Source organism: Ciona robusta, chromosome 11, assembly GCF_009617815.1.
Source record: "Ciona robusta chromosome 11, ASM961781v2".
Classification (NCBI taxonomy): Eukaryota; Metazoa; Chordata; class Ascidiacea; order Phlebobranchia; family Cionidae; genus Ciona; species Ciona robusta.
Genome location: NC_143245.1, coordinates 4428401 through 4448736, shown reverse-complemented (window position 1 = coordinate 4448736; position 20336 = coordinate 4428401). Strand labels below are relative to the sequence as shown.

At 36.8% G+C, this 20336-nt stretch overlaps 4 protein-coding genes across 6 annotated transcripts; 3 read left to right on the top strand and 1 right to left on the bottom strand.

The window, feature by feature from the left end:
• The first annotated feature begins 1418 nt into the window (after window positions 1–1418).
• On the top strand, window positions 1419–7363 carry LOC149728235 (monocarboxylate transporter 9-like). 2 transcript variants are annotated; one of them, XM_089888556.1, is made up of 8 exons: window positions 1421–2394; window positions 3311–3363; window positions 3415–3505; window positions 3918–4081; window positions 4684–4873; window positions 5248–5374; window positions 6260–6398; window positions 6703–7363. In XM_089888556.1, the coding sequence occupies exons 1-8, from the start codon at window positions 2196–2198 to the stop codon at window positions 6964–6966; spliced, it is 1227 nt and encodes a 408-aa protein (XP_089744682.1). In that variant the 5' UTR covers window positions 1421–2195; the 3' UTR covers window positions 6967–7363. The 2 variants fall into 2 exon arrangements, with proteins under 2 accessions (XP_089744683.1, XP_089744682.1); XM_089888557.1 differs by lacking the exons at window positions 3311–3363; window positions 3415–3505 and having other exon boundaries at window positions 1419–2394.
• On the bottom strand, window positions 7146–10624 carry LOC149728234 (uncharacterized). Its single transcript, XM_089888553.1, has 6 exons — window positions 10158–10624; window positions 9785–9912; window positions 9068–9320; window positions 8482–8668; window positions 7930–8184; window positions 7146–7622 (listed from the first exon to the last, which is right to left on the bottom strand). Exons 1-6 carry the CDS (start codon window positions 10372–10374, stop codon window positions 7385–7387), a joined length of 1278 nt encoding a protein of 425 aa, XP_089744679.1. The 5' UTR covers window positions 10375–10624; the 3' UTR covers window positions 7146–7384.
• Window positions 10625–11633: 1009 nt separating this feature from the next.
• On the top strand, window positions 11634–13202 carry LOC149728233 (dynein axonemal assembly factor 10-like). The gene has a single exon (XM_089888562.1). It carries the CDS (start codon window positions 11804–11806, stop codon window positions 12860–12862), a length of 1059 nt encoding a protein of 352 aa, XP_089744688.1. The 5' UTR covers window positions 11634–11803; the 3' UTR covers window positions 12863–13202.
• Window positions 13203–16969: 3767 nt separating this feature from the next.
• Window positions 16970–20194, top strand: LOC149728232 (tubulin beta chain). Of its 2 annotated transcripts, none has more exons than XM_089888550.1 (6): window positions 16970–17193; window positions 18048–18267; window positions 18383–18590; window positions 18842–19086; window positions 19168–19562; window positions 19709–20194. In XM_089888550.1, exons 1-6 carry the CDS (start codon window positions 17137–17139, stop codon window positions 19922–19924), a joined length of 1341 nt encoding a protein of 446 aa, XP_089744676.1. In that variant the 5' UTR covers window positions 16970–17136; the 3' UTR covers window positions 19925–20194. The 2 variants fall into 2 exon arrangements, with proteins under 2 accessions (XP_089744676.1, XP_089744677.1); XM_089888551.1 differs by lacking the exon at window positions 16970–17193 and adding an exon at window positions 17392–17546.
• Window positions 20195–20336: the final 142 nt, after the last annotated feature.

Genomic DNA, 20336 nt, shown 5'->3' with positions numbered 1-20336 from the left:
AATTAAGTTTTAAAATGTAATTTTTGGAAAAGCCAGGTGTTCGGGTTAAACACTAAGCTTTTAAAATGTGCGAAAAAGCGTTTACCAGAAACAGTTTAATAAAAGCAAGAATAATTGATTCACCAAAATAAAAACTTGTTTTTTCGAAGATTTAGGTGTAATTGCCCTGCGGCGACGAAATATTGATTTAATAGTGAAGCAATTGGTTGATGAATGCTACCTCGAGCGGTTGAGTTATAGTCGTCCGCAGTATAGGTGTCGCTCGGGATTGTCTTGCTTCGATTTGTCACAGCCAGCGAGTGACCTGTGGTGAATATTTGGTTGGTAAATTTAAGTACTTTTGGAAAATTCGAAAACTGTTTTTTTTTGCTGAAATAAAAAAAAAGAAAGAAAAAGTAAAAACAACAGATCACAGATCTAATGAATGAGCACGTTTTAAACTAATTAGCATAAGATAGTAGAGTGTGGGAAGATGGGACACCTTTAACACATAATATCCAAATAGCCTGATATTATGTGCTAAAGGTGTCCCATATTCCCCCACACTACTATATATGATATACGATACAGTCGCGATTTTTGCTTCCGGTTTATATATAGGTACAGTGTATATACATAGCCTGTGATAGTGATTATGATTCCGGTTTATATATACAGTGTATTTTAACATGTGCTGTTTCAAATGAGTCAGCAAAGCGAACAAGTCTAGATAGTATCGCATCCTATCATATTAATTCTGATCGGTATTTGGAAATATAAGACAAGAAATGTCTCCAATAGCATTGATGTAAACTTTAAGTTAAATGTACGGCAGTTATTCCTTAATTTCCTATGTGCAACATTGTATTTAAAACAGGTTTTCGGTATAGCAATAAACCCTAGCAATGTCATTCAAATAAAGTTTGTACCAAGATTTAGTATATGGTGTCAAAGGTTAACTTATAATGTTTCGGTGTTTGCTTAGTTATATAAGTCTGCTAAACTATAGTATAGAATTACTAATTATTTTATAGAATTTTAGTGAAAGCTCACAGAAAAATAGCGTAAAGGGCCATTTTTCTGTTTTTGATAAAAGGTTTGTGAATTTTGCAATTTTACCTATTTTAAAAGAATTTCCGTTTTACAATATTTTAATTTCTATTAGGAAAAACGTTAAAATTTGATAATTTGTAAAACCTTCTTTTAGCAATGTAGGTTTTTTAGGTTTAATAACTTTTATGGTCGAGTTTACCAAGCTATTATACATTTTATTAGAACAGTGTTTACCACAGCATTATCTGCTTACAAATATTTAGTTTGCAAACTAGTATTATGACAGCAATGCGGGGTTTTCATATTGTATGTGTCAATTGATGCATTCTTTTATGACATTGAATTACTTTATGCTTGAGTGCTTATAGGCGCATTAACCTAATGAAAGCTCAATGCGCAGTCTGCTGTTGACAGCAGTCTATTAATAGCGACGTACATGGCATTACCAAAACGTTCCAACAGTTGTTTTTTATTAAGCAAACTTTGTCTAGGTTTCTATATGGCGTATTGCTGGTAATTGTACAATTTATGTTTTAGCTCGGGTTATACGCAACAAAACCATTAAGAACAATAACAATTAGTTTAAAAAAGCGATTGTAGAGTTGTCCATGTAAAACAGACGCAGTGAAGTAGAAAAATCAATTTGCAGTGAAAACAGATGTAAAATACCGTTAGGCGATATAGAATATAAAACGCTAGTATTTGTCTTGTAGTAATCCTATACGTGTAATGATATTAGCACAACTACTTAACTAAAGATGGTGTGTTACGAAATTCTCTCTCTCTATATATATTTTTTTATGGCGAGTATTAAAATTACAATTAATATGTTTTAGAAATGAAAAAGTTTTATTTTATGTATAGACCTAGTTTGACCAATAAGCTTTTAATTAGGTGGTTATCTTTTAAAAATTATCGCTAAAATTGACACATTGTACGCAAGCTAGGATCACTGAGATATTTTTCAATATTGCTCAAGCATGACGAATACACTAAAGTGGTAACGAAGTTGCAAAATAAAATTTCGGCAAAATATGACCAACCACTTATCTTGAACTACCAAATAGGCTTTTCTTTAAAATGAAAATATGCCAAAACGGCATTAGAAATACGTTTATAAAAAAAGTAAAACTATTTTAGACAATACCCACTACAATTTTAGGATGAGTTCACATTTAGACGCCGAGAAGTTAAATTACAGATGGGTGGTATTGTGTATGGTATTTCTTAGTAATTTTCTCACATGGGGAGTTACGTACTCTGTCGGTGTATTGTACGCCGAATGGGTTCGTTATTTTGAAGCACCAATGGGGGAAGTGGCATTTGCAGGAGGAATACCAGTTGCTGTTGGTTGTGGTCTAGGTTGGTAAAGAAGTAACATTTAATGCATGACCACTACTGTGATTTATAGTAGGATGGGGGAATATGGGACACCTTCTCATATTTTCTGGTCGCATTTGGTAGTAAACAAAGAACATTCATAGAATTATACAACTGTATCGCACGACTCTTATTTACCGTTGTTCATTGTTTAAAAACGATCAGGATATTTAAATAATAAGTCCTAAAGGTGTCCCATCTTCCCCCATCCTACTATATGTCCTTCGGTTGCAAGGGCTTAGTAAAAAGCTGCCCGATGACGAATCTTGGACGAATTTGAATTACTACATTTTAAACCAATGTTCGTGTCTAAATGTCTAATGCTGTTGTTGCTGTACCTGTTTATAAGACTGATATATAGTGGGTTGGGGGAAGATGGGACATCTTTTCATTCTATTTTCTCGCCCCCTTTGGTGGTAAATTAAGAAAATTCAAGGAATTATAAAACTGTATCCTCACGACTCCCATAGACCGTTGTTAATTGTTTAAAACACGATTAGGATACTTAAATATTTTGTGCTCAAGGTGTCCCATCTTCCCCCACCCTACTATATATGTGTTAAACTATATAGTCACCTAACTAAAAGAATGTTGAACTTTGACCAACCCCAAGTATAAAAATATTTTACATTCTTTCGAATAAACAAAAGACGAAAACAGTATCACAGTTTGGGCGAGATGAGACACATTTTTTTTTCTATTTTCTCGTCCTATTTGGTAGCAAACAAAGAACGCTCAAAAAATTATAAAATCGTATCCCCACGACTTCCAGCATCGGCCGTTGTTATTTGTTTAAAACACAATCAAAATAATTGGATATATTATGTCCTATCGTCCATAGCTATTAAAATTAGATTACAATAGCAAATAAATACAAAAATACATATTTCTGTTTCAGGCCCTTTATACGGCGTAATAATCAACAAGTTACAAATAAGGACTTGTGGAATAGTTTTGTATTTATTTGCTATTGTAATCTAATTTTACAAAATATGTGGAATAATAGGAGGACTTACAATGTCTCTTGGCTTATGTATGAGTTATTTTGCACGCAACGTTATTACACTGTGCGTCACGTTTGGACTTATCGCAGGTAAAATTAATTTGATTTTGACGATGCATTTTTTTGCCATACATCGTTGGTAATTGTTTAAAACAAGATCAGGGTATTTGGATATTGTGTGCAAAGAGTGATCTGTCTTCCCCACCCTACTATATGTTGAGTGTATAAGACTACTTGTTGCTCAAATGTAAAGGTTGGCCAAAAGCAAATAATATAGTAAGTGTAACAGTGGCAAAACACGCCTATCCTACTTGACTTCTGCAACAGCCTTGATAGTACAACACTATTGTATAATTCATACAGTAAATCAGCATTTCTCATGTTTCGTACGAATGACTAAATGACACTCCGTGAAGGGCTATAGTGGTAAAGACTATCGTTATAAACAAGTGTTTTTTTTACGTGTGGCGTTTTAAATTTTATGAAAGCAAGCTTTTTCCAGGTTTTGGTTGTGGTCTAACATCGTTAGCTTCGTGCAGTATCATAAATAAATATTTCCTGCGAGAACGAACGCTAGCAGAGAGCGTCTATGGGTCAGGCTGTTCAGCTGGTGTCTTTGCAATGTCTGCGGTACAGCGGTTCTTCATTTGGGAATATACTTGGCAAGTGAGTGGTTATAAGATCGAAGTATACACAAGCCTCGAATGACATGAGCCATTTTATGACGGTTTTAAAAAGAAGAATTTCGTCTTACCAGATAAATAATATACAAATTGTCGACTGGGGCAAGTTGGTCCTTTTTTATTCAGGTAATCATTCCAAATATTCTGCAAAAATATGTAAATTTGGGTAACGAATATACAAAGTACCACTTGGTAAAAATTTGTGGCATTTTAGTGTCACCAACGTTCGTGATGGCCGTTTTTTTACAATAATGGTCATGGTATATGGTAGAACATTAAAAATTATATGTATATAGTACTTGGGGTAAAATGAGACACCGTTGACACATATTATCCCGTCTCTGATCGTGTTTTGAACATTAAAAACACTCTTCGCGTAGCTACAATAATATGCTTTTGTGCATATTCTCTCCTTACTACTAAATGGGACAAGAAACGAAAAGAAAAACACATTTCTCATCTTACCTCACCGACTATACGCAATCAACGTTTTACAAAACATAAGTCTTTTCTGGAAAAGTCGTACCAACTTTTTTGAATACTACCTATTGCTTATTAAACAACTAAATGATTTTTTATTTCCAGGGTGCTATGCTTATTATTGGAGGCATTTGTTTAAACAACGTGGTGATCGCAATGTTTCTTATTCCACCTAAAAACTTGAACTTACCAAAAGTGAACCGAATGAAAGAAAATAATAACGAATATGAAATGACTCCGATTTATATTGAAGATAATGTAAATTTCCACAAAGACGTCATTGCTGTTCGACAAGGTTAGTTTTACTGAAACGGCTTAAAAGATTAAGAGATATTACAATTCTAGTCTATAAAAACGTATTGTTTATTTCTATGAATTAACATAACAACAACATAACGGGATTTCCTAATTATACCATATAGTAGGTTGGGGTAAGGTGGGACATGTCTTTATTCTATTTTCTTGTCCCATTTGGTGGAAATTTAGGAGTATTAACAGAATTAAATATCGGATCGTCGTCATAACGATCAGGAAATATGGGATTTAGTTTCTATAACAGCATCCCATATTACCCCCACTACCATATTTAGCTTTATTTAATAAGCATATAATAATTATTTTTCTAACTTTGTTGATGTTTGTTTATATTCAGGTAGTTCTGTTTTACAGATTTATCATTTTTCAGACGAAGCACCTGTTTGTACAGAAATATCACTTTCTTACGCCTCATAGTTAGCGACTTTATATGTTGGTTGTGTTTGTTTATTCCTTATGTTCATCTAGTTGAACGGGCTAGGTAAGTTGGCTCTGTAGTTATTAAACATGCTCACCAACAAATTTTGTTTACATAAAGATATTTTTATATAAATTGGATAAAAGATGCTCAAATGTGATCTAAACTGGAAAAAAAACGATATAGGGGCCAAAAAAAATGCGGGATATCGAATGGCCAAAGAAAAAAAACGGAAAATTCCATGCATTGTCGCACGGTGGTTTTTTTTACACCTTTAGATCTCATTTGAGGATCTCTATCCATATACACATTTTTATTTTACCTTGGTATGCCCCTTTTAGTATGAACATATACTGCATTTTTTGAACCTGGATAGTTAAGGTTTGCCTGTTATAACATAGAGAACTAATATCATGGTATACTATATGCACCTTTAGCACATAATTTCCAAATAACCTGATCGTGTTTTAAACAATTAACAACGGTATATGGGAGTTGTGAGAATAAGGTTTTATAACTCTTTAAATGATCCCTGTTTACTACCAAATGGAACAAGAAAACAGATTTAAAAGGTTTCCTATCTTCCCCAATCTTACTGTGTGTTAGTTCATTTGGTCTTATGTCAATATAGGGTCTTATCTTACTGCGTATTAGTACTTTTGGTCCCATGCCAATAAAGGGACTTGATAAGAGACCCATATAGGCTTGACAAGAGAATCTGCCGGCCGCAGTAGTAACTTATTACGCCCGAATTACATGATATTGAGCCTATTTTGTGCTATATCCATAGACTCCTTAAGATATCTTAAGGAGGCCATGGTTATATCTGACAGACCTAATTTGATTGTATAATTAAACACTGAAAGCTAATATCACGGAGAATTTGGGTTTAATCGCAAAAACGCAGTAATAAATAGACGATGTGATGGCTCATTTATTCTGCCACAGGTTATCTGGTTTGGATGAAAGTACCAGCGCATGGGTGGCAGCTACCATAGGCTTAGCTGGTTTTATTGGCAGACCAGTTACAGGAGCATTATTTAACTATGCTGATGTTCACCCAAGGATTGCATATGCGCTTATTCAAGTAAGCAAATATACCGTTTTTCATGCCCCAAATTTACCTATAAAAGACCAATATGTTTAGTTGTTTATGCAAGTTTTAAACTTATTATTTTCGTTTATATATATAGCGGGTTTATATATAATTACACAGAAACCAAAAGCAACTTTAATATCTATAACCTTCGGCTCTTTTATAGCCTTGAAACTGAAGTACTGAACCCTTTGTTTCTTTTACTTTTGAACTGTCAAGATATCATCATAACTGTATGTACCCTATAGGCTTATTGTACCATGCATCAAAATAGCTACTAAGTTTTACTATATAGATTTTGTGCGGCATGTCAGTTGCTGTGAGTCCCTTCTGGTCGGACAAGATCGGTCTTTTTATGTTTGCTGCTACGTTTGGATTCTTCAGCAATGGTTACGGCTTAATAAAAGCATCTGCGGCAGTTATGTTGGGTCGAAATAAATTTGTTGACGCTTACAGCTGGATGCTAATGTTTCACACAAAGCTACGACTGGGGGTTCCGGATGGCTGGATTTGGTTTGATTATTTCTGGGTTAATTTTGGTTACGAAACCGCGCAATAATACACAAGACGTTTAATTACCTTTACTACATTCTAATACATGGGTCTCTACATTTGCATCGTCAATACCATCGTACTGAATCTGCTATAATACTGTTTCAAATTATATTTTTTAACATTTTATCATACTGTTACCTCTTACTTACTTGTCTTAAATGTAATTGAAATAATTTTGTAACATATTTTACACATTTCAATATATTTCCGCACAAATGTCAGGAGAACTTTAATACATTTTTGATAATACATATACAAAAAGAAAAAAACGTTTATTGGGGTACTGATTATTAGGGTACTGATTATACACTTGTAAAATGATTCAATTGTTACAGTATTGTGCCTGGTCTTCGCAAAAAAATTCCAAAAATGACATTTTATAAAAATTTCATTTAATATTTTATAAAAATGGCATTTCAACATCACACCCAATATTGCTTTTTACACAACAGTGGATATGGTGGGTACGTCACACCTGGTATGACGTATTCGGTCCAACCATTATCACCATACCCTACGTCATAAGGGTCCCACTCCATGGTCACGTGATGCATTGACCCCTCGAACCCCGCCACCGTTGCTGGGCGACGACGTGGAAATGGGGGTAAGTTAGGTGTTTCCCCTGGATTTGCCCCGAATCCAATTCTTCTGCATGTTGATCTGCATATATAAAAATATCGATTATATAAAGTAGGATTAGGGAAGATGGGACTATTTTGCACTTTATTTTCTTGTCCCATTCGGTAGCAAACAAAGAACATCCAAAGAATTCTAAAACCGTATCCTCGCGACTCTCAGTGACCGTTGTTATTTGTTTAAAATAAGATCAGGATATTTGGATGTTGTGTGCTAAACGTGTCCTATCTTCCCCTACCCTACTATATGCCAAAATCAATTATAAATAAATGATAAAATAAATTATACTCAATTGGTTAAACAAAAAAAGGTTTGTCTTGTTGTTTGAAACCTTTGGTTTGAAGCTGGATTCTCCGGTTGCGTTCCGACGTTTGTTACATTCCCACGGGGCGTGACGTCATTTGCTTTAACTGTCCGCTTTTTTGATGATGTCAACTTTCCTTTGTGACGAAGATAATGAGTTGCATTCATGCTGGAATAATCAGAAGACACGATTCTCATTTCTACGCCAGCACTTGCACCGAAGTCGCTGTCGAAACCTGGCCCTTCACTGACATCTAGCGCGCAATTAAACGGCGACGCCTCCCTGAAAATAAAGCAATACTGTTTTAGAAATTGGATTTTAGTTCACAAATAATGTAATAACTTAAAATGAAGGCTGAATTATAATAGTATAGCTTAGTATGTGAAACTTTCGGTGTTCGTATTTTTTTAATAAAAGTTCATTGGTATGAACTAAAGCATAAAGACAGGGCAACATGCACTTTAACATGAAAAAGAGAAACACATTTACACTACTTGTTCGGTAACCATAATAAAAATTCAGAACAGTGCAAAAAACGATAAAAGGCCATATGAAATCATAATCCGTTATTTGTTTTACCTTTGCAACATTTCAATCTGCCGCATATCCTGTCCAACTGCTACCAGACTATTGTTGTTAATAAAAGCTCCTTCATGTACGTAATAACCGGCGGGGCAATCATAGAAATATTCGTTTCCTCGAATAAAGACTGAGTCGTTGCTGTTTTCATCATCATTTTCTTGAATACTCTCAAGTGGAGTAATGCCTATTTAAGGAAAAGGTATGGTTATTTAAGAAGTTAAAGGGCCTAAGAGGTGATAGAGATAAAACATTTAAATCTAAATCAAATGAATATAAATACATGTTTTATATAAATGAATGAATTAATGTAACTTGCTTTATCCTTACGTGGTCGGTATATGTTACTTTGTGGGTGATTATTTTTTTTTGTGGATTTTTAAATTTTTTATGTGTTGCTGATAGTTTGGACAACTCATTAGTGACCGTGTCTTGCAATTGCAGTTAAATGTCTTGCCCAAGGACACATACGCCCACGATGGTAGCAGCGACGAGCCATTACCTCTGGGTTAGAGGTAGGCGCGATAACCAACTGTGATACGGTGCAGGACATATATATACATATATCACTATATTATATCCTCACCCGATATGAACTGACTGTTCACTGAATTCGGTGGCACTGTAAGTGTTGTTATTGTTGCGTCATCATTCCGACCACACGAATCAAACATCTGATCTTCTGTTTTACGCTCGTCACTAGGTGTGCACATAACTTGCTCCGCTGCGCCCTCTACCGAGCATCGTCGACTGGATAAATTCCGAACAGATTGATGACTCCGCAAAGAGATTGTCGACATTTCCGGACAGTCCAATATCTCAATACTGCAACCGATATTCTGAAAGTATAAACCAATATGCTGTAAGATATAACTAAGTATATAATGGTATATTCGCGTTTGCAGGAAATATCTTATTTAGAATAATTATTAAATATCAAGTAGAATAATGCAAATATTTTGCATCAAGACGCTTTATTCCTTTTACACTTTTTTTTACTTATACCTTTAGTAAACATGCGACGTTACAGTAATACGTCCACAGTTTTTGCCAAAGCGTTTACATTGTTTTAATAATGGGTGGTAATATTTTTTTGCAAACACTTAGTAACCATTTTATTAAGGCTGTAACTATTTGAAATAAACGTACGTGAAGTAATATTGTCGCTTTCCTGCAAAAGTTATCGGTTTACCCAAAATTGTCGCTTTGCTGCTTATTTTTGACCCAAATATTTATACAAGAAAATTCAATTATAAGACACATAAAGTTTGAAAATATTAAGTTAGTTAAAAGTTGTATTAACCTTTGATGCGCCTTCATGCTGAGAGGCAGTTGGTTGGTTCTGGTTGTTTATGGAGTTATCAACGGAAGGCTGTTTTTGATAAGGATGAGAACTGATCGCTTTTGCTAGTTGCTCATGTCGTTGTACTTCTGAAAGTTTAAAGACATATGATCAATGTGTTATTCCATATAAAGCTAATTGCAGGGTTAAAACTGAATTAAAAAAGTAAAATGTTTTAGGGTATATAAGAAGCGATGACGTATATTTATCTTTTATATGACAAACCTTGTAAAAAAGCTACCTTTAATTGGAAAATTCAAACAGTTAATCGAAAATACAAAAAATATAATGCATATAATAAAATTTTACAATAAAACATGGGTAAGAAGCATACCTCTGTACGTATCAACTCTCTGTAGTCGTCTAGCGTCACCAAATTCACCCCTCTGGCTCTGGATTCGATGCATATGGAAACTTGGTTGTCCCATCGCTTCATAGGCAGATTCATCATACCTACATCTTTTACTAGAAGACCTTCCACTCTGCTTAAGCGTTCGACGAAGTCGTCTTTCTCTTGCCGAACAAGCGAAGCAACTCATTTTCGAACCCATGAGGTAAGTTTTAGTTAGTAAAATTCCTGCTGCATATACTTTGTAAAGACTTCTGCAATTTTACGCGTAAAGTATATAGTAGAATGGGAAGAGATGGGACCCCTATTTTATTTTCTCGTTACATTTGAGAGTGAACGAAAATATTAGATGTCTTATCTAACCGCATCATCACGAGACCATATAGACCGTTCTTACCTACCTCCTAAAACACGATCAGAATATTCGGATAGTTTGTGCTAAAGGTGTACCATCTTCCTCCTGCTTTATATTAGATTATCATATTGTTTAGTCTTAAAAAATATTTAAAAAATATGGGATACCTATTTATCCTAATATAAACCTCAATTTTTAAACCTTTGTAAAGTAAAGTCCACCTGATTTTATTTGAACTGTTAATTCTTAGATCTCAACATAAAATATAAACTGCCACAATATTTTTAAAACATTAACTTTTAACGTAAACTGTCACACTTTTAACAATCAATTACAGACTAGGTTGAGCTACTACAATTTTGGTCTATACTATAACGCACTCCAGCAAGTGTAAAGTTCTCAGCAAGCGCACCGATTGCTTCGTAATCATTACATTCTCGTGGAAAGCAAGGAGGAATCAGCTGATAACATTGAATAAAGTCAGCCAGTGGCACAAGCACGCGGACTGCTGTAACGTCAGCTTTTGGTTAAATGCTGCGCTTTTAGTTCAATCATAGAAGCTTACAATCATCTTTGTATTTGCTGCAAGTGTATTTTATCATCCCGTTTGGTAGTAAACAAAGAATATTCAAAGAATTATAAAACCGTATCTTCCTAAAACCAATAGTATAGACCGTTGGCATTTGTTTAAAACACGATCGTCTTTCCCCAAAAGAGTAAATGCAAATAAAACCTAACACGTTTGTTAAACCCCTATTGCGAAAGTTATCGCATTTGTTAGATTTTGGACATTTTTTTTAGATTTTTGGACACGCGGCATGTGGACTACTCAGTGTTTCTATAACCCTGTATAAGCTAACCCACTCATCTTTCGGCGCCGTGACTCAGTTAGTTGGCGTGCATGTCTTTAACTAAGAGGTGATGGGTTTAAGGCCTGTCGCTGCTACCATTATGAGTCACCAATATAAAGAACTTTCGTTAAAAAATGATTGCATAAATAATTCAAAGTTCAACAAGTTAAAATGTCAAGCGGTCGGCTTGCATCTAACAAATTTAAAGTACCGAACTTTCCATGGAAATAGAAATGCCGTGTTGTTGTTTTTCATATATTTTGTTTAGGCTTTGGTTTAAGCTCATAATAGTTTAATAACTGGTTGAGACTTCTATTTATTTTGGCACCTTTATTTTAAATATCGTAGTCGTAACATTTACTCTGTTTTAGCTGCTTCAGTTTGTTTAATTGTAAGTCAGTATACTGAAATAGCCACCTGTTAAAATGGATAAACCACAAATAATTACTCACCTTGAAAAGGGTATGAACCACACATTATATGATTGCAAATGGATTCCACGCAGTGCTCGTTTTGTGACACTTGGAAGCCACCCCCGTGGTACTGGTGCCATTAATGTCTTTGAAATAAATCAAAGAGAACTTCAGCTGGTAAAGGAATGTGAGACCCCTACTTCATTTAAGTGTGGAACATTTGCCGCCTCTTCTCTTCAAGCTAGAAACCTTGCAACTGGTGATTTCAAGGGGAAGTTATCAGTGTGGGATCTTGAGAATATGAAATCTACCTTCGATGTGGATGCACATTCTGAAATTATCAATGCAGTTGATGGGGTTGGGGGTCTGGGAATTGGGGAGGGGGCACCAGAGCTTGTTACCGGGAGTCGAGATGGGGCTGTAAAAGTTTGGGATGTACGGCAAAAAGATGCTCCTGTTGCTTGTATGGTGCCTGAGGAGGGAGAGGGTAAGAGAGACTGCTGGTCAGTCGCGTTTGGTGATGCGTACAACTCAGAAGAAAGATGTGTATGTGCGGGGTACGACAACGGTGATGTGAAAATGTTTGATCTTCGTACAATGTCTTTAAAATGGGAGACAAACGTTAAAAATGGTGTCTGCTGTGTGGAGTTCGATAGAAAAGACATTCCAAAGAACAAGCTTGTTGTAAGTTCTTTGGAAGGAAAGTTTAAAGTGTTCGATGTTCGTACCCAACACCCAAAATCTGGTTTTGCATCTCTTAGCGAAAATGCCCACAAATCGACAGTCTGGTTGGTACGCCATCTTCCACAAAATCGTGACTTGTTCATGACCACCGGAGGGTCAGGGTCGCTCTCACTTTGGAAGTATGAATACCCACCCAAGCGTGTCAAGGAAGAAGATGGGGTTTCCAAAGGGGTGATTGGATCACTTCAGTATTTACAGAACTCCACCATCTCCACACAACCAGTGTGTGGTTTAGATTGGAGTCCAGATAAACTTGGATTGTGTGTTACAGTTTCTTTTGATCAAGCACTGAGGGTGCTTATTGTTACGAAATTAAACAGAGTTTAAATTTTACAATTGTATGTAGAACTTTTGAAAGTATAACATGCTGTATTTTAAATGTTATTTTTATACTTTAATTTGCAAAACTAGCGAACTCCGAATTATGCAAATCATTTCAAAACTTTTGTTAAAACTGGTAAAACGTAAAACAACTGATAATTTTGTAATAACTCAGATTTACAGTGCTGCTATTGGCTGTTTGTGAAAGTTCAGTTTGTTTACAATTTTTGTAATAATTTAATGTCTGTTGCCTTACCATTCATAAAAATGAATTTAATACCTTTGCTCACTGTTTTTGTAGTACTAGTGTTTTTATGTTATTTAATAAACTGATAATGAATTTAAAGTTGGAAGTTACTGTTCTTGTAAAGGAATTGTCCATAGCTTAGTGGTTAGGCACTCGCATTGGACCAAAGGTTGCCAGTTTGAGACTCGACAATGATACCGAATATGTGTGCAAAACAACATTAATCCAACTACTAGATCACTAATAGGTTGTCCAAATTTTCAGCCATACAAAACAAAATGAATTAAAAATTATCACATGTTATTACTTCACCAGCAAAGTCAAAAATGTGGTTACTTGTTAGCCGAAACAAGGTGTCTGAAACAAGAAGCCTGTACAGACTTCGTTGCGTGGATGCAATAAATCTTATTCGTTGATAGGTGTGCCACAAAGCTGTTATGGCGTATTTCGATTTTTATCCGTTAGGTTGCGTTGCAGAGCTGGCGAAGCCAAAACGACTGTTTTTAAAACTAACTGCTAGTCTGCTTACGGTTGGACGGTAAGAATGTTATTGATAAACTAAGAATAGAATCTTTAACGATCAAAATTTTAAGCACCTTAGCTTTAAAAGAAGCTCTTGAAAGCAAAATAAAGTGCTAAAATGGAAATCATTAACTGTTTGATTTAGGGTTTAATTTTAAATTTAAAAGAAACAGAACTATTTTGATAGTAATGAAACTTTTAATATTTTCGCAGTTTTGATTGAAAATTTTTCATGCTGACGACTGTTCTGCTCACGCTCAGGACCAAAATGTCGAATCACGTCTGTGTGACGTAACACTGAGACACAGACACCAAGACTCGGTCTTGGGCGCGGTTTTCTATCGATCGACCTGTACTTTGTAATGGGAAGTACCGGCAAAACCGGGATGCATTCTCACATCGATTGACCATTAATAATTTATGCTAGGCCAAATGCAGCGAGCGCGTGACTCGGGTATGGATGAGAATTATGCATTAGGGAATATAAGACGACGCCGTAAAGTTGTACAAGTACCAAGCGACTGTATACAAACAGCAACATGTGTCTAACACCAAAATTATGACATCATCACATTTATTAGGCAAGTGATTTTTTAATACTATAAAAGGGTTGGATACGATGGAATATGTTTTTATTTTTCTTTCTTGTCCCATCTGGTAGCAAACAAAGAACATTCAAAGAATTATAGAACCGTATCCTCACGACTTCCAGCATAGAACGTTGTTATTTGTTTAAAACACGATCAGGATATTTGGATATTATATGCTAAAGGTGTCGCGGCCTCCCTCACTCTACTGTAACAATTATAGGCCGCGACTTTAAAGGAGAATTGTTAACTGTGCAAAAAAGGTTCAGGAAATATGGGATTTAAGTGCAAACAGTGTTATCTCACCCCACACTACTATATTAACTGTGCATTATTCCAATAGCAACGTACTTCCAATACCATACTTTTTCTAGTTTTATTAAAGCGTGATTGCGTTTTATTGTACTTACTATTGCCAGCAGTTCAGTTTTCCCGTCACTTTTTATCGGTTTTACAAATCACTGACTGACTGCACCAATAGCGTTTAAATCTCAATAATTTTGGACAATGGTTTTAATTAGCGATGCAGCTATGTAGTTCATGGTAGAAAACGAACATCAGTAACCGTAAATGAGAGTTTTCCAAATAAATAATCCGTTAATCTAGAATTAAATTTAATTGCGTAATTCCATTGTTCAAAAGAACTATAGCAGCTGTTGTGCGATTAAGACAATACATTGTCGTTCGGTTGGTAGTCTCACCCACGAAGACAAAATTCGAAGGAATGGTACTTCTTTTCATCACCAAGCAACGGAATGTTATTCCTGACTTGATCGGGCACGTCGCTAGCGTCGCGTCTTGTACAAATATCAATTTCCAAGCCGAGATTGGAATTCGATAACAAAGCGCTTCTATCGCTTTCACGGAATTGTATTAAGTTACCATAAGTTCTGACATTTTGGTTCAGGCTTTATAGTAAAAATGATTACCTATTCACGCAGTGTATGCTGCAACAAAGGTCAGGAAACAGCAGATGCGTTTTATCTTCCTCAATCCACTTTATTTTCACATTTATTTAAGGTTTCATGTGTACGTTGTATTTGTTCAGATAAACAACAGCAAAAATGAAAGCATCCATACACTAAGTCAAGTAATACGTATAATCAAACTATCGAAGTTTTACGGTTTTGACGTACAAAATTGACCTCAAATCAAAACAAACCGCGGGGTTGGAGTTTTATATTGTGTTGTATAAGGATAATAACAGCCGAATTCTCGGTGTTTAGATTAACCTATAATCCTACATTATTTGTGATGATACAAAGGAAGAGTTCTCGTTGAAGCTCAAACCCCACCGTTTCAGCCTCTAAATTATTGATAAGTTCGCGCTACGTGATTGGATGCCTTCCAATATATCGAACCCTCAAATAAATTACTCACAGTCTCCCTTATGACGTCATACAGACACCCTGCACCTGTCCTCCCAACGGGAATTCATTATTCTGTGATGCTGTCTTGCCGCAACGAACACCAACTGTTGCATAACAATGCACTGGATTCTAAAATAGGGCTTCTTTTTTAACAGCGTGCAGTTTATACACTAACATATGGCCCGCTCACTGCAAGAAAACAAATAAATTTGTCTAGCCTTGGTTAAATTAAGAACATTTGGAGTTTTTACCGTATGGAAATCGGCAAACTGCATTATTATTAATGGCACTTTCGTAACAATTTAATAGCACGCTCAAATTATTGATTGTTAAGTTATAAAAACATCAATACCGGCACACTCGGCGTATCCACGCAGGATTTCATTTGTCGATAAATTGAAATCAAGCACACTTGATAGGCTAGAATGGTGAAGATTAAAATGCTAGTTACTCCCAAGTGTACTGTTTCGTCTGGGATTGTTGTAGCTTTTTATACTTAGTGGGCTCACTAAAGAGATTGTTTGTATTTAGAAGGACAATTAATGAACATTGTAACCTCTCAAGAAAATGTGCTTGTTAATCAATTGTACAATTTGAATATGGCCACAAGCTAGCCTTAGATAGTAAAGTTCCCACATATACGTATTTAAGTTTAAGAACAAATCTATAAAAAACACGCCAACAATCAATATACTGCAACACAGTAACTTGAGCGTCGGCATGGGGGGTTCATAATAGCTACACAAACTTAAATAACTCACGAAAATTAAAAAGCCAAAAGCAACCCATAACACAAATACAGTCATATAAATCAAAGTCCAACATAAGCTAACGTTAAACGTAATGAATAATCCAATTTGTCATTATTTGCATTGCGGTACACAGGATTTCATTGCAACACACGCGGATGACGACCGACTATGATATTCAGTGTTTTGTGTTACTGTACGGATTCGAAATAAATCATTTTTTGGTGTCTTTTTCGTTGACACATTTGTTTGCGATCTTACGCTCTACAGATATTTAGGTTACACTGATTACGGCATGCTTCGGGAATTACAACATAACATTGTCTAATCGTGCGGAAAACAACACGCACGGGCAACAGACTCGCGCTTTGACGCGATCAGGAATCAAATAATAGCGTTGTTTGAAATGTAAGGCGTCCCTATAGTAACTATTGTGGGACATATACTGGTCACCTTACCTGGTGTATTCTACAATTGAAGGGTTTGGCGGCGAGTTGAGGCTCGCTTGCTATAATGAGTCAACAGACACCATTGTCTTGTTGCTAGGCAGCCGCGGCTGTTGATTTTCGAAGCCCGTGGAAACGTACCACTCCGCCGAGAGAAACGAGACCCTCTCGTTCTTTGTTTAATTGATTATTCGCCGCGTTCGCGCGACGAAAAAGTTTCCTACAATATGACGTCATGAATATCGAGCGCCGAGGCGCGCTTAAATATCGCGACGTGTGGTGCTGTCGTCATTCTGCGATTGAGTCGAGTACAGAGAATATTTTTATATATTTTTAACAATCTTTAGTTTCTATTCATCATGCGAGAAATTGTTCATCTGCAAGCTGGCCAATGCGGCAACCAAATCGGAGCTAAGGTAAGAAAATATAAAACACTATTCACTGAACTAAACTTGCGTCAATTATTCAACTGTTTCTATTGCGGAATCAGCTGTTTCGATTTCGGAAAATGGATAATGATAATTGTTTTGTCACAATGTTTTAAATTCAATAATTGAAGCAAAATGCGCGCATTTTTGATGCTCCGCGCGGGTGAATATAAGTTCAAATAGCGTCAGACCTCGTGCCATTCTTTTAGTTTGAGTTTTCGATTCCGTTAACAGAAGCTTGTTTCGTTTCTTTTAATTGTAGTAGTTTAATACGAAGTCTAAATATGAGAGAAATTGTTCATTTGCAAGCAGGTCAATGTGGTAACCAAATTGGTGCTAAGGTAAAGGCGCAATAAGTTTTACAACTTTTAAAACCGTCGCCATTGTTCGTCTCGCTGCAGAGACTAGCATTTCGAAAATCGGTTTTAACCCGTCTTTAGGTGTAAGTTTTTACAGTATAGCTTCGAATTAATTGTCAAAGAGTCAATATTTCTGTTATTAAATATCGTGATCTTTGAATGGCGGTTTGAACCGGATACACGAGAATCGGGCGCTTGGCGCTTGTCCAATCAGATTCGAGTGTCACGATCGTGCGCTGCAGGAGTGTGCGTGCGCGTTGTATCACGTGATGTCTGGCAGATTTGGCGCCATTTTAATTTTGAAAAAACCGCTCTTATTACCAACGAACCCGTGGTGCAACAGTGCCACGATGCGGTTATGTAAAATACGTATATTTCGCGCTAAAATAGCGCAGGAGACCTTAAATTAGAATTGCGGTCGTTTTAAACTACTTGATATCTGCATTTAACCAAATTCTTAACACACTACTTTCGTTTTTACAGTTCTGGGAAGTCATCTCTGATGAACACGGTATCGACCCAACTGGTACCTACCACGGAGACAGTGACCTCCAACTCGAACGTATCAACGTGTACTACAATGAAGCAACCGGTGGCAAATATGTCCCACGTGCCGTACTCGTTGATCTCGAGCCAGGAACCATGGACTCCGTGAGATCTGGCCCATTCGGCCAAATTTTCAGACCAGACAACTTCGTTTTCGGTAAGTGTGATGAAACAGTTGAGTATATTGCGTTATAGTTAACGGCAATTAGAACGGGCTTTGAAATTTTTGCCTATTTAAAGTGCGCAATTTTAACCTCTTGCCCTTCTCATAGGACAAAGCGGAGCTGGCAACAACTGGGCCAAAGGTCACTACACAGAGGGCGCTGAGCTCGTCGACTCCGTTTTGGACGTTGTCCGAAAGGAAGCCGAAAGCTGCGATTGCCTTCAAGGTTTCCAGCTCACACACTCGCTAGGTGGCGGTACCGGCTCCGGTATGGGTACCCTTCTCATCAGCAAAATCCGTGAGGAATACCCCGACAGGTAATTTGATTAATTAGTGTGTGGTGATTAATTACGGCGACCGTGTTTTAATCTGCATTGTGTTTAAAAAAATCGATTAATTTCGTTACATTTCAGTGCAGAACTTTTATAATATAAAATAATAACGTCTTTATATTAAAGTTTTGGCCCAGTAAAAACAAACAAGAACTTTTATAATATGTAATCATATATCATCTTTATGTTAAGCCAGTAAAATATCCAGCAAAAATCTAAACTATTTACTTCTGCAGAATCATGAACACTTTCAGTGTTGTCCCATCACCAAAGGTGTCCGACACCGTTGTCGAACCCTACAACGCAACCCTCTCAGTCCATCAACTTGTTGAGAACACTGACGAGACCTACTGCATCGATAACGAGGCCCTTTACGATATCTGCTTCCGAACCCTTAAGCTTACCACCCCAACCTATGGTGACTTGAACCATCTCGTCTCCGCAACCATGAGCGGTGTCACCACCTGTTTGCGATTCCCCGGTATGCCTTGACGTTTTGCGTGTATAATACCTGTTACTTAACCTGCTGTTTTTGTGATATTAACTCGGTCAATTTTACCAGGTCAATTGAACGCCGATCTCCGTAAATTGGCTGTCAACATGGTTCCATTCCCACGTCTTCACTTCTTCATGCCCGGGTTCGCCCCACTCACCAGCAGAGGCAGCCAACAATACCGTGCCCTCACTGTACCAGAGCTCACCCAGCAAATGTTCGACGCCAAGAACATGATGGCTGCATGTGATCCACGTCACGGTCGATACCTCACTGTTGCCGCCATGTTCCGTGGCCGCATGTCCATGAAGGAAGTCGATGAACAGATGCTCAACGTACAAAACAAGAACAGCTCCTACTTCGTTGAATGGATCCCCAACAACGTGAAGACAGCCGTCTGTGACATCCCACCAAGAGGTCTTAAGATGTCTGCCACATTCATTGGAAACAGCACCGCTATCCAGGTAAATATAAATTATAACATTTTTAGCTTGGCGAGATTTTCAGGTGCGACAGCTGTTAAAACGATTTCATCTTTGAATTTATGGAATTTCTTAACTTTTCAACTGCATGAAATGTGGTTTTTAACCGGTTTTGTATTTGATTGCAGGAACTCTTCAAACGTATCTCCGAGCAGTTTACCGCTATGTTCAGACGTAAGGCTTTCCTTCATTGGTACACTGGTGAAGGTATGGACGAGATGGAATTCACTGAAGCCGAGAGCAACATGAACGACTTGGTGAGCGAATACCAGCAATACCAAGACGCCACCGCCGAGGAAGAAGGCGAATTCGATGAGGAGGAAGAAGAGGGCGAGGAAGCTTAAATCCCATACGACCTGTGCCACACCATCGCACCCCCGACTCTATCAAAGGATCTTTAATAACATTCCTTATTTCTTACCATTTCGCTATACACCGGTTAAGGCTTAATTTCGTTCTCTATATTCTTTCTCACCTTTGACGTTGTTTTTCTACAATGAAATTGGATTGTTCTTCGGTTACTTTCAAACCTACACTACGTTTCGAGCCTTCTCCGACTAATATAATTCCTTTCGCGGGAAAGTAAATAAACCAAGGAATATGCACACAGGAAATACTTTGTTATGTTTGAGAATTAAGCTGTAAAAATGACGGTCTGTATAGCGCAGATGAAGTTTATTGCAGAGGCAGCAAAAAAGATAAATGCGGTACAACGAAAACGGCAATCCAAACTACGTGTAATATTGCAAAATATTT

Excerpts from the sequence above, each read along its gene's own strand:
- LOC149728232 (XM_089888550.1), top strand. The coding sequence starts at position 17,137 with ATGCGAGAAATTGTTCATCTGCAAGCTGGCCAATGCGGCAACCAAATC. Across the intron at positions 18,591-18,841 it reads CGTGAGGAATACCCCGACAG|AATCATGAACACTTTCAGTG; the intron begins GTAATTTGATTA and ends TTACTTCTGCAG. Across the intron at positions 19,087-19,167 it reads CACCTGTTTGCGATTCCCCG|GTCAATTGAACGCCGATCTC; the intron begins GTATGCCTTGAC and ends CAATTTTACCAG.
- LOC149728233 (XM_089888562.1), top strand. The coding sequence starts at position 11,804 with ATGGATAAACCACAAATAATTACTCACCTTGAAAAGGGTATGAACCAC.
- LOC149728235 (XM_089888556.1), top strand. The coding sequence starts at position 2,196 with ATGAGTTCACATTTAGACGCCGAGAAGTTAAATTACAGATGGGTGGTA. Across the intron at positions 3,506-3,917 it reads CACGTTTGGACTTATCGCAG|GTTTTGGTTGTGGTCTAACA; the intron begins GTAAAATTAATT and ends AGCTTTTTCCAG. Across the intron at positions 6,399-6,702 it reads TTGCATATGCGCTTATTCAA|ATTTTGTGCGGCATGTCAGT; the intron begins GTAAGCAAATAT and ends TTTACTATATAG.
- LOC149728234 (XM_089888553.1), bottom strand. The coding sequence starts at position 10,374 with ATGGGTTCGAAAATGAGTTGCTTCGCTTGTTCGGCAAGAGAAAGACGA. Across the intron at positions 9,913-10,157 it reads GAGAGTTGATACGTACAGAG|AAGTACAACGACATGAGCAA; the intron begins GTATGCTTCTTA and ends TTAAACTTTCAG. Across the intron at positions 7,623-7,929 it reads AATCCAGCTTCAAACCAAAG|ATCAACATGCAGAAGAATTG; the intron begins GTTTCAAACAAC and ends TTATATATGCAG.